This window comes from Buceros rhinoceros, unplaced genomic scaffold, assembly GCF_000710305.1.
Source record: "Buceros rhinoceros silvestris isolate BGI_N320 unplaced genomic scaffold, ASM71030v1 scaffold15157, whole genome shotgun sequence".
NCBI lineage: Eukaryota > Metazoa > Chordata > Aves > Bucerotiformes > Bucerotidae > Buceros > Buceros rhinoceros.
Window position 1 is genome coordinate 49472 of NW_010422896.1, and position 13612 is coordinate 63083.

A 13612-nucleotide genomic window follows, 5' to 3' on the forward strand; every position below is an offset into this window, starting at 1 on the left:
AGAGAATAGAAGAGACACCCGATAAATCCCAACATTTGAAAAGGAGACATATGCCCACATCTCTGCCATATAACAGAACTAGGAATGTGAGGATGTCTTAGCATCTCAAATTCTGAGTTAAGCTCATTCAGAATTGAACAAGTCCTCAGAGCTTCTGTCAGATGCTGGATTTCAAGGCACAATTCCTTCCCTCCTTGATGCTATCACTGTGCTGAAAAATCCTGCATATTGCAGTCTTGTTTAAATCATGAAGCATTTAAAGCTGTTCCAAATTCCAGTTTCAAATACCTAACTCCTCAAAGATGAGGATCAATTACCTGAGGCAACCTACCTTTTTGCCTTCAGAACATGCAGAACAGTTCTAAAGAACAGCTCATCAAACTCCAGCTGCAATTTTTCCACAGAGTAAGGATGAGGTACTGATCCATAGTGTTTATTGCTGCTAATGTACTGGGCCCAGTGGTCACTCACATGACAGAGTGTCATCCTACACAGGAGAACAAACAAGTTGAAGAAGGATCATTAAGTATGTCAGCATCATAAAAACACAGACAAACACAACTAGATCAGAGTCCAGTCACACGAGACATGTTCAACTCTGTTCTCTGGTTTCCAGAGATTTCCATATAAATAGCATTTCCCTCCCCTCTAAAGACAGGGTCAGTCTAAAATTCCTGTGTTATCCTTCCTTGCTTCTGCAAGCAAACAGTGCATAACAGTCTGCTGTAACAAGATAGTTTGTGCGTGAATTTTGGAGCATTAAGGTAATCCTACGTGATGAAATGGCAGGACATGCAAAAAGCATATGCAGTAATAGTCATGCTGAGAAAGTCACTGCTCTAACAGCACAAAGAAAAAAACTGATTTTGTTTCTGATTCAAACTGTATCCCTCCCCCCACCCTTGACAACACAGTCATAGAAGCCATATAAAGTAACTGCTAGAGATGTAAAAATAAAGAGCAACTTTGAGGTTTCAATTACATTTGCTTACTACAACAACAGGATGATTTTCAACGAGTAAATTAAAAACCCTAAAACAATTCTGGATAACAAAGGAAAGAAAGCACTACTACTGATTATAAACATAGGCGATCTGAGGAACTATTACAGTTCAGAGACTTTCAAAGACAAGCTGAACAACCCTGATGGAAGTCAGCCTGCTGTTCCACAGCTCACCCAGTTCCTTTGCATCCACTGCATTCAGATTCTCAATTCTCCGCTTCACAGACAAGCCTCAGAGTTGAGGACCCTGAGATTTTAAATCCCCAGATGTGCTAACCCTATACTGAACAAATTTCAAAGCAAAATCTACCCAAGAACTGCCAGGGTTTTTTGTTTTGTTTTGATTGGTGGCACTTGGGGTTTTTTTTGGTTGGTTATTGTTTTGGGGGTTTTGGTTTTGGGGGGAGTTGGGTTTGGTTCTTTCTTTTTGCAGCTCTGAACTTTAAATGAGACTGTATGACAAAGATTCAATCATATCACAGAGAAAATATTCTCTTACTTGATCAGCTGACCAATTCGCTTCACAAACTGCCGGTACCGTGCTCTGTTAAACGTTTCTAACCCTGCGGACAGAAGTTCCACCAAGGAGTTTGCGAAAGCAAAAATCTTCATCATTTCCTGGGGAGTTGTTTTTTCAGGCAAATATGCACCTAAGACCAAGACAGAAAAGTAAGACAAAAAAAAGTGTGAATTCTGTAACTTTTAAATAACTAAACTCAAAGCAACAATTCACCACAAAGGTGGCAAAGAGTTCATTGTTTGAATTTAAATTTACGTTTTGTTTATGAATTGAACAATAAATAACTGTTAAACATGAAAGTACGAACAAACTATGCAGGTTTTAAGATCTCTATCCACAATTATCTTCACGTTCTTGCCCAGAGATTTAGCAAAATAAAGAACAAATAAACAATTGGAGAAAAAAGTGACAGTAATATTATAGCTAAGAGGCAAAGGCAAAAAAAAACAGTTCTGAAAGCACAGCTGTGAGTGTAGCTGAGCAGATCAAAACTATGGGAAAGTCTAATGTTTTACATGTCAGTATTGGTGTTTGAGCTGTTCCATGCACATGGCACACTCTTGCACCTCATCTATTTATCCTGTGAGCTCTTGCACAGGTTCACTATTACTTCATTCAGAGCCTCTCATAATGCAGTAGCATTCTTGGCAGTTTTAGTCGTTAATACAGTCAGTGCAAGCGAAATGAGGACCAGCTCTTTAGCAGCTGACTGACCTCCAGACTTGAACCCAAGGAAATGCTGGAAGAGTTCATGAAATGGGAACTGTGACAATATGGCAACCAAGTCATCTTCCAAAAGCAGAATCCAGCTGGTTTCAGGATCCTCATCCTACAGACAAATACAGTCACTTTTAGAAGCTTTACAATCTGATATATCATAGGGACAAAAGGAGAGTAAAACAGCTCCAAGTTTCCAATTACGCTTTTTAACTGAATGCTTTTCTTCCTCTGTTTCACAAAACTCAATACAATAAGCTTGAAAAAAAGCATAAAGGGAAAAAAAAAAAACAGACGATGACATTACTGTACCTCTTCTCCTCCTTCATCTACCAGGGTCCAGTTTCCAGATTCTTTCCCAGATGAAGAGGAACTTTTCCTTTCACTTGGTTTCATATGGCACATGAAGTCCATCCGATTTCTGATTTACAGTGAAACATCAAGTTTACGAAAAATTAGAAAATTAAAAATTATTAAATCATATTTTAGTTAAGATACTGAAAAAATAAATACTAGAAAAGAAATTAACAAATATGACAGAAAGCTGCCCAGCAGAAAAGGCCCTGGGGGTGTTGGTCAATAGCAGCTGGAGAGACACCAGCAGTGAGCCCAGGTGGCCAAGAAGGCCAACAGCATCCTGGCTTATACCAGCACTGGTGTGGCCAGCAGGAGCAGGGCAGGGATCATCCCCCTGTACTGGGGAGGCCACACCTCCAATCCTGGGGTCAGTTTTGGCCCCTCACTGCCAGAAGGACATTGGGGGGCTGGAGCGTGTCCAGAGAAGGACAATGGAGGTGGTGCAGGGTCTGGAGCACAATGCGCTGAAGAGCAGCTGAGGGACCTGGTGGGGTTGAGCCTGGAACAAAGGAGGCTCCGGGGAGACCTTCTGGCTCTCCACAACAACCTGAAATTCAGGAGGTTGGAGCGAGGTGGGGGTCGGTCTCTTCTCCCCAGGAACCAGAGACAGGACAAGACTGGTGGGGTTGAGCCTGGAACAAAGGAGGCTCCGGGGAGACCTTCTGGCTCTCCACAACAACCTGAAATTCAGGAGGTTGGAGCGAGGTGGGGGTCGGTCTCTTCTCCCCAGGAACAAGAGACAGGACAAGAGGACATGGCCTCAAGTTGTCCCAGGGGAGGTTGAGGTTGTCCCTGAGGAGCCATTTCTGTCCTGCTGGGGTTGTGCAGGTGTGTCGCAGGCTGCCCAGGGCAGTGGTGGAGTCCCCATCCCTGGAGGGGTTTCCCAGCCATGTGGAGGTGCTGCTGAGGGACAGGGGTCAGGGGGGACCTGGCAGTGCTGGGGAACAGTTGGACTCAATGATCTTTTCAGCCTAAATGATTCTGTGATAACTGATATCCAAGACTTGCACCAGCCTGCTGTATTCAGTAAATGATCTTCCAAGCAATATTCTGAACAATGTAAATGGCTATAGGCCTTGTACAACAACCAAATTTAAATATGCAAGAAATAACATCATTCTTGCTCATGCATAAGAAAATTCCTTTAAAATAAATATCATCAAAAGACGTATATCGTACTTCAAAAAAAGTATTCTACAACAACCATTTAAGGCTTTTAGGTGGTGAGTCATCAAGAAACAGGAGTTGTGGAGGCCAGCTCCACTACGCAACTTCCACAGCTGCATTAGCTGGACACCACATCCATGTCAGTGAGACTGGTCTTACGCATGCTGAGCTACCACAAGTAAAGACCTTCCAGGGAAGAGTTGCTTCAAAAAAAGCCAGCAAAACAAGTTCCATCTATCAGATCACCTTAAGACCACGATACTAGTTCCCAGACTCTACACTCTATAAATACCTAGTTGTTCAGATCCCCAGCAAAAAAAAAAAGTGGAGAAAGGTTACCTAAAATCCCACTTCCTTGTAACTTCAAACGTACCACAGTTTTGTGGCACAGTGCCACAAAACTCTGCCATAGTATCACCCTTTTGTTCTCCTTAAACTTTTGATAACATGAACGTATACAAGTTTTAAGATACTGATTTCACAAACCAAATTCAGAATTCAAACTTGCTCCTGACATGGCAGTAGCTGTGGCAGACAAATCTCAGTTCTTTTAGCATTACATACAGCTACCGTGGCTGCACATTCTACATGCTGGTATCAACAGTTGAGAGCAACACTCCAGACGCCTTATGTCAGCCCTTATTCGTCTGCCCTTGTTCAAATGGCAAGCACCGAAATGCACTGTCAATACACAAACCCCCAGGATACACTCACTTCAGAGGGCTGCTCTAGAGAGAAAAGAAACCCTGTACAATAACAGCCTCCAAACAGGACTCCCACTTAACTCAGGGTCAGACGATCAAGATCACAATGACAACCCTAAATACCAGCAGCCCCATTCTTTGACATTAATGGGCAGGGAAGGGCAGAGGCAAGTTTTGTATTTTATCTGAACTACATAAGTTTTCATTAATGACTGATTTCATTAACGACTGATTTCATTAACTTCTCCAAGCACTATGTATTCCTTCTACATACAAGAAGTACGAAAATAAATTGAGAAGGCCAACCAGCGTATAGACCAACTTAGTAACCCCTTCACTCAAAGTCAGAGGCAATATAACAAACAGGCCATCGTGCAAGGCAGGAACTCTATTTCCGAAGCCACAGTATCAAAACATGAGGGTACATCAGTCTTCACAAGCTGTTTGACAGCTCAAAGGAAGATGCATCGTGCTGTGCACGGCCAGAAAAAGTACAGCTGAGGCTGTATTTTAAGATCAATGAGTAGAGAGTTTGAATTAAATTGTGAATCTCTTTTACGACTTTGCCTGCAACAAGCTTTCAGAGTTTTACAAGTAGATTGTGTGTTATGTTTTCTACAACTCTTAAATAATCAGAAGATATTTATAAAATCATATTCATACTTACCTGACAGGAGACATAAGCAAGGCAACAGATTGCATGAAATGAAAGACACCTGATGGGTTATCCAAGACTTTGATCTGAAATTAAATGCAAAAAATCTAAGTACAACTCAATAAGCAAAACAAAGAGCGAATTAGTTTTATCAGAGATATTAAAATTCTCAATTTCACATCTTTCACTAGCTTTTTGTTCAGACTAAAAAGTGTCCACTAAAGGCAGTACCCACATCCTGGAGAAAGTATTGCTATGGCAAAATATTGGGAGTCACCCAAAAGAAGTACTTATAGAAATAAAAGACAGAAAAAAAAACACACCAAAAGCTCCACAAAAGACAACTCCTCTCCTTGTTTCACATGTAATTCTGGGCACCAAGAGGCGTTGGGATGTTGAGCACAGGGGAAGTTATGATTCTACCATTTTACATTAACAGTTGGACTTGATAATCTTAAAGGATAGACCCTTGGAAAAGACCCTTATTTCACTGCTTGCCTTTTCCCTGTGAATGTAATTGCAATCCTTTTCCTGCAGCTAGATTCCCAACACCTTCACCTCTTGGAGGGCAAAAGCCCTGGTGCCTTCGGATATCTGAATTCCTTCTGATCTATACAAAGTGAACCCTTACCCTTGCCCTCGAAATTACCTAACTAATAAACTTTCCAAGAAAACCAGTCCCATTTCAATATCCAGGATATAAAATTCCGTTCTTCCTCATCCCTTAGACAGTACAGAGCTGCCTGCCATCTCACTCTTATACAGTTGCTGCTTCAAGTCTAAATACTCTTTCCATTTCTTGGAGAGGACTGAAAAACCTGCTGCTGCCTGAGGCCTTCTGAGGCACAGCAGAAGTCCTGGACTCCCTCTGAGACACTGGGATGTCACTGGAATGTCCCTAGACAAGGACGACAAGTGTTTCCCTGTTAACTTGATCACAGTTGGGCTAACACGAGTTTGTCCCTTGACAAAGCCCTCATTGTTACCATGATTCCTGGAAACCTGGTATGGGTCACGAGAGACTGAGTAGGCACACCACGCTCTCCTACCCACTCCATTCCCCCTCCAACTCTTTTGACATTAAAGAATTAAACATTCACACCTGAATGAAAGGACAAGCCCATTCACTGACACCAGCTGGACACCGAAGGATGTGGTTGAAGAGGAAGAGATGGTCACCTGGACAGCCAATTCTTTGCAACACTGACACCTAAAGGGAAGTATATTGGAATCTTGTAAATAATCTAAAGTTCATTCCTTTGCAGTCTTGCTAATTTTTTTTTTCCACTTCTCTTCCAACACTTTCTAACAAACTTCAATTTTCAGAGTACATCACAGGAGAACAGTATTTAAAGTTCTGCTTGCTTGGCTTACAAAGCACAAACTGCTTGGTGTAAAACAGTTAATTGCTTTACACTTGCATTAAAAACTAACTTATTAATCACCAAGAATAGAAGTTTCTCAAAAATAACACGTCCAAATAGTTTTATCTTCAAAACAAGTAAAACAATATTAAGTCCACTATTAGCAATGCTGGCTGCTCAAGTGCCAGTCCTCATTTAGGCTGCTGACCTGCACTGACATCATCATCATCTAAATATTCACTAACAGGTTCTGTTCCTCAAGTAGAATCAACCCCAGAAAAATCAATGCACATAGGACAATGGGAGAACTGGTAATAGTTTCAGAAATTACTCCAGAATTCACCCCGTATGTTGGATCAAACATTGTAGCCATGCCTGCTCCCTCACCAGTCTCTGCAGCCACATGAGAAGGTCACCCTGAAACTGAGGATCTTCGATAACTCTGCGAGTGAAACTGAAAAGGACGCTGATACATTCCTTCAAATGGCCCAAGTCTGAAGAAAGATTTTCTGACTGCTTTGAAACTGTAAATTAAAAACAATTAAAAAGCTTCGGTGAGCAGCTCTCAGAGCAGTAGGGTAAGAAGTGGTTTTGGGGCTATACAGAAAACTTGCTCTTTGTGTCTATAGATAGCAAGATATTTGAATACAGCTGCTGCTAAATCTGACAGAGGAGAACACTTATTTAGGGTACTTTAATCATATAATTCAGCACTGCATACTAATTACAAGAATATACTACGGTTACTCTCATAAAAGGCCTTCCTTCAACACAAACTTTTAAGAACCACCACTGACTACAAATATAAACCATCTGGGAGGTGGGTAGCAAAGGGAGGAGGACTAGAACAGATAAATATTGGGGTGGAAAGAGGAAGAATACTTTAGGTAAAAGATTACACTGGTACAAACACAAATAAGAAAGAGGATGAAAACCAAAGATTCCTAAGTATTAGAGCTGTGAGATTTCCAACTGCCTTCCAAGACAAAGTAAAGCAGGAAAGCTATCCAACTGGTTTTAGAAACGTGCATCATCAGTTTGGAAAACAGACTCTATTATATGTGGACTTTGAGAACACAAGACTGGAGCCCAGGTGTCCCACCCCACCCAGCGTTCCTCCACAGCAATCAGTGACAGCATGTAGCTTAGACAGAGGGTGGCACTCCTGCACTCGGCTTCCGCTCCCCAGGTGAGGAAATTAAGAGAATTGGAGTTTCTCCTGTGAGAAAGAAAAGTTTCACTGATCCCTAGGTAAGGTTTTAGTGTCAGCAAAGAAACACTCCATGCAAATTCCACCACAAATCTGCAGGTGAACAAGGTGCTGGGCACCCTGAACAGCACAGGGAGCTCTCCTGACCAGCGACACACCTTGTTCTTGCTGCTGAAGAGCCACTGATCTCAGCAGGGACGAGCTGCTGAGCAACCTGTAGACATATGACTCCACTTGCAACCGGGACAACACCGAAGTGTACGAGTGCAGCGCCAGCGTCTGATGCACATGCTCTGCTTTCGCTTCAAACAGTTTTTTCAGTTCGCCCAGCACACTTTCATTCAGCTCAACTGTCTGGTAGCGATGGTGACCGGTCACTCTGCACTGATCTGCGCAGACACCCTGAAAAGAAAGCAATTGTTTTATTTAAGTGGCTTTGTCATTTTGGTTGGGTCAAGTGTGCTTACAGAAATCAACCTTGACATAACTCAACAGATTTCAAGACTTTCATAAAAGGAGCCACTTCACAGGTGGCACAGGCAAACATGTCAGAACACCCTACGTACTTTCTAGAGCTGCTGATTACTTAAGATTTATATCCCTGACTTCTGAAAAAAGTTACTCTATAAACCCTCAGTAACTCAGATTTAGAAACAGACATGAAGTGACTTGTCTGTATCAGACAGATGTGAACAGAATCAGGTCTCTGACCCCCAGTGAGGGCAACTGCTTCTCTGTTTACAGATTTCCACAAATATTTGAATCTGCTACTTTAAAGTTAAAACATGTACTGAAACTAGATAAATACTTCTCTAGGCTCCCAGAGCTGAACTTGCAGCAATTCCCCATTGTGCTTTTAAAATTTTCAGAAGTGAACTGTACTTTAACTTATTCCCAAACTGAGGCCAGTTTTCCTCTGTCCTATCTCTAATTGGTCAACACAAGAAAAGCTCAATAAATAACATTCCTCTTATACAATCAGTGAGCATGCTTCAGAGCCAGCACTCAGGAAGCTTAGCTTGAGAGTACCCCTGTGTTTCCTAAGTTAATAGAATAAGAATTTTAAACTGGTATAAAGACAATTACCCTGGACACACAATAAATAAACAGCAAAAACCATCTGTGTGACACCCAGTGAGGACGTAAGAGTGAAGCCAAAACCGCTGTCAGAGTAGAAAGCAACCAGCAGAAAACTGAGAGTCCAGCCAGGTTCAGTTTTACTCCCCAGTAAAAGGGAAGAGACTCAAATCAGTTCAAAATACATCTCTCAATGTCTCAGCTCTGAAAAACTGCCCTCACAGAAACAACAGTAAAAGCTACAACAGACATTAAGTACTCAGCACTCTTGGACAATTCTGGTGGCGTGTTGGTCACCTCTGACAGCAGGACAGTCAGGAATGACATCATTTAAAACTGTCACTACAAGCAGCAGGCCAGATGGGACATCACCACAACATTCATTCTGAAGTCACCCTCACCACGTATCCTCTGCATCTACTTGGAGTACCATGATAGAAGCTTCACCCAACACTACAGGCAGAACTCATTCTGACTGTCTACAGACACAAGTCTGACTGCAGGAGGTCACGAACAGTGATCCCACTACTTGTCAACAGTTTAACAATCAATCAAACATCTTAAATCTCAGCAGGATGATACACTTAAGTACTGGGGGGCACTGGAGAGGCAGAAAGCAAAGGCAATCCTCTCTTTAAAAACAAAACAACTTAAATATTATAAACTTGACAGCAAGTAAAATTGCTGTTTGGAGTCACATCCTAACACTCCGGGTTCAAAAGTAGGTTCAGCCACAGCACCTGCACAGTTTTCTGTTCTTCTTTAAAGGTCCATAATCTCCCCTTAACATTTTGGCAGTCTGTCGTCATAGCCTGCAGCTCTGCCTCGGCCAGCAACAGCTGCTTCCTGCAGCGCATGTAGTTCAGGAGCAGTTCATAGAATTCGTGCCTGTCCTGATGAGCAACACTTTCGAATTCCTCCGTGTAGGAGTCAACATTCTCCAGCCATGAACACGGCTCAAAAATTTTCAGCTGCTCTCTGGTAAAAGGCACCAGTTCTGGTTCAGTGGGGAGCTCTGGATACAGCCTTTCGTTGTGCAACAGCGGCTTAACCGCTATTATGGTTGGTCTCTCATAGGACAGTTCAGCTGACAAGTCCGGATAAATTGGTTTCGATCCCGGTCGCTGAACATGTGTTTTGGATTTCTCAGAGAACTGTGAGATACTAAGAGGAAGCTTCTCTGAAGAACGGACAAGTGGATTTTTAACCCCTGGTACATTTTCAGCTCCTCTGTCCCGTACAAAGCCCACTGCTGTCAGAGAGCCAGCAGCACTGGAATGGAAGGTACTACTCAATAAACCAGAGTTTCCCGATCCACTAGCAACCACCGCCACAGGGCTGTGAGGTTTGTCCGACTTGCTTTTTCCAGTCTTCTCGACATCTCCCCCACATTCCTCACGGGAAGGATGGGCTTTGAGCTCTTCTGCGTCTGTGGGAGGCTCTAGAGTCATTGTCAAAGACCCTTCAGTTGCTGCAGATAAATTACTCTGGGGGGTGTCACGCACATCATTTATAGTTTTTTCATCCTCTATTTCATCACTGAGCCGAACTTCTGTAAATTCTCTAGGAGATTCTACTTGCACTTGACTGGCTTGAGAAGACACTTTTGCCACAGGAAGGAAGAATACATCATCAGACTCCTGTATCTGGGACTCTTCACTTCCTTTTTTCTTTTTTTCCTAGAAAAAAAAATTAACAGCATCAGTACCAAGTGAATTTCTCCCTCTTCCAACTCAAATCACCACTAGTATCAAACTACTATTTGCCAACATCACAACCCCAAACGCCCCTCTTAACACATTAATTTTCATAATATTAAAAGTAAAAGCAAAAGTACCAAGCAGACCCTTGTTCTCTAGCTGCCCTTTGAATAATCTCTATCAGTGTCTTGTTTTCTTGGTCAGTTCTTGCACAATGCTTCAACATTTCTGCATAAGAAGCTACAAATGTCACAGGACAGAATGTTTCATTAACAGATAGAATAATCAACATGATCCTGACCTCTAAAACGAGTCAATAAATTTCACCATATTACAGGAGAAAAAAAAAAAAAGTACTTTGTGATTTGTCTAAAGTTTTACAGAAATACTTCAATGAATGGAAAAATATTTTCAAAAAATTCATTTCATAACCAAGAAAGTCTGGAATGTACCCCCTAATCACATCCTAAAACCATCACAACTCTACAATCACTGAAATACTGCCTTTCAGGAGGTATTACACGCTAGAGATGTAGGAAAACTTAGCAGGGACATCAAAATGAAAATTCATTTCCCACTTTTAAATTAAGGTCAGTCTGGGGGGTAAATCTTCCCCATAAACCTAGCCTAAGGGGTGGATACTGCCCAAAGCACAGCACGCAAAATAACACTGCACAAAAAAAAAAAAAATCAACAAAGACTTTGTCAATTTGTAAGTAATTTGCCAAAGTGTTTTGCCCATTTCTAAATTGTTTGTGCACACTTACCAGTTTATGAGAAGCAAAAGTGAGAAGAGTGACAGTGCTCCAGTTTTGGATGACCCAGATAATATAAGGCAGATGAAATCAGGAAAAGCTCTCAATATTCCTCCATGATGGTGGAACTGATGATAGTTTTGGGAAGTTCATGACAGTCACCTTTACTTTCCCTAAACATCTGACATGACTTGGCCTTTTTCCACACATGAAGACAGATCAAGGTCCTAGCTAACCTTGATCTCCAGCCTCATTTTACTTCAAACATAAGCTCACAGCTCCTTCACAAAATGGCAATACAGTGGCTTTGCTTTCAGGCTGTGTCTTCCAGTATATTAAAAGCTGTAAACAATTCTGATGACAAAACACTTCTGACACACTCCAAGGCTGGCTAAGGTGACAGGTGAGAGGTTAAAAATAGATCAGCACAATTCTTTAAACTGGTACTTGTTAAACATCTCCTGACAATTAACTCAAAGTCAGCAATTTCCGCAGGATTCTGTATCACTAGATCATAATTTTGATAGTGTACTGATCCGCATACTTTACAAACACATGCTGGTCCTCTCCCCTCAAAGTTCCCTCCTGCAGTTCTCGTACCAAAGAAACTCCCTTTATCTTTCAGCAGCATCCTGTTAGATAAAAGTTTCTTTCAAAATCTATGAAGTGCCTTTCAATTCTCACTTTTCAAGGCAAAAAATGCTGTAATCATTACCAGGGATTTCATCTGAGAAAGGACAAGAGAAATCAGGTTCTGAATTAACACGAACGCAAACCCTGCTGTTCTCTCTTCTGAGGTTTTGCCTTTAAGCCACAGACGATGCCTCCTCGTTAGTCTTCTGTCCGTGAAGGACCCCTCAAGCTCTAACGACCCCTATTACCTTTCAGGAAACCTCTCTAGAGGTACTGAGTGCCACCCACACAGACACACACAGCCCTTCTTCACTAATTCCAGGTTCACTGGTTTAGCCACCTCACTGTGTCTTGAATCAGTCTGGTGTTACTGGTTCTGGACAAGCTTAACTTTGGGGCTACTATTTTTGAAAGCCCTGGGCTCCGTTCCACCACTTGGCAGCTCCAGAGCTGAGCCCGCCTTTCACCCAGCTCACAAGAATTTTGGCTTTTCAGAGGATTATGGATGCTTCTGAGGCATGGCAATACAGAAGTCCTTAATGTGACCAAGCCCCCAGCTGCATCCTCAAACCCCTCCACGTATGAATAGAGATGAGTGTAATAATAGCCACAAAAATATCAGGAATGGGTCATGTGTAACCCTGAAAGATTCTGGATTCTCACACATGACATCGCCAGTGAATTGTTTCACTGTGAATTACACCTGGAAGGGATGGCAAAAGACAGGGGCCACAGGAGTCACTGTAAACATGTCACTAATGAGCCACCAGTGTCATCTGTGACTCACTGCCGCCTTGCGGGGAACTGATTCTCCTAAGCAGCCGTCTTAAGATTTGGCTGCCTTGCACGTGCTATGGTGATGAACCAAAACAAAAACCATGACATGCTTGCTCTTCTGGGATTGCTTTTCCCTCCAGCCTTTACTTACCCCGAGTTTAGGAACCACTACTGTCGCTGACACTCAGATCTAACCCTTGCTTTACAAAGCAGTGGTTAATTAACCCATTCATTTATTATCAGAGATCTTTGGCAGCCATGACTTCAATACCTTTGCTCCATGTGGTGCATTTTACAACATGAGAGAGGTTCAGCAATTAAGGGAAACGTTTCCCTTTTGACTCAACTCTGAGGCGAGATATTTCAACTCAGGTCATTTCCAAAAACTACTGAAATTCTGCGTGGCACAGCTGCAAGACCAGAGCCCTTAGAAAGCTGTCAGGATGTTAGCCTCACAGACAAGGAACACGCTCACAACACGATTAAAACCCAGGAAGAGTGATACCTACCTACTGCAGCACCAGCTAACGAAGAACAAACGTCGTCGCCTGCTGTACACGGGCTCATGTTTTAAGCATTCCAGAGACAATCACTTTGGTATGACGTGTAACGAGACTGTCACCCCACACTATCCTACAGCACTGCTAAACGCCCGCAGTCAGGTTTCTCCACGGCTTCAGCAGCGGCAGCTCCCGCCGTCTCGCTGCGCAGAGCTGTTTGAGAAGGCCGTGAACTCAGAATAAAAACCCTGTTCGCCCCCTTTCAGGGCGCAGAGGCTATCAGACCCTTCACCCGGCTGCCGGTCGCTCTGAATCTGCTCACACCGCCTCAGGACAGCGCGGACATTCAGAAGCCTTTTCGGAAGGACGCGCAGCCCAGACCCTCCCGCTCTGCCCCTCGATCCAACTGCCTTCACCAGGGGAAGACGAACGACACCGCATATGAACACCGCCTACGGCAGCCACCCTCAGAA

The 13612-nt window shown here is 42.8% G+C and overlaps 1 protein-coding gene across 1 annotated transcript in view; it reads right to left on the reverse strand.

Annotated features, from left to right (window-relative positions):
• The window catches only part of EPG5 (ectopic P-granules autophagy protein 5 homolog (C. elegans)), a gene marked incomplete at its 5' end in the record, with an annotated part of 52805 nt that extends 42352 nt beyond the window's left edge, over nucleotides 1-10453 (reverse strand). The window contains 9 exons of the mRNA XM_010140225.1: nucleotides 332-487; nucleotides 1503-1653; nucleotides 2238-2352; nucleotides 2553-2661; nucleotides 5136-5209; nucleotides 6226-6333; nucleotides 6875-7011; nucleotides 7856-8099; nucleotides 9515-10453. Of these exons, the coding sequence (XP_010138527.1) occupies nucleotides 332-487; nucleotides 1503-1653; nucleotides 2238-2352; nucleotides 2553-2661; nucleotides 5136-5209; nucleotides 6226-6333; nucleotides 6875-7011; nucleotides 7856-8099; nucleotides 9515-10453 (2033 nt within the window). The remainder of the gene's footprint in view (nucleotides 1-331; nucleotides 488-1502; nucleotides 1654-2237; nucleotides 2353-2552; nucleotides 2662-5135; nucleotides 5210-6225; nucleotides 6334-6874; nucleotides 7012-7855; nucleotides 8100-9514) is intronic.
• Nucleotides 10454-13612: the final 3159 nt, after the last annotated feature.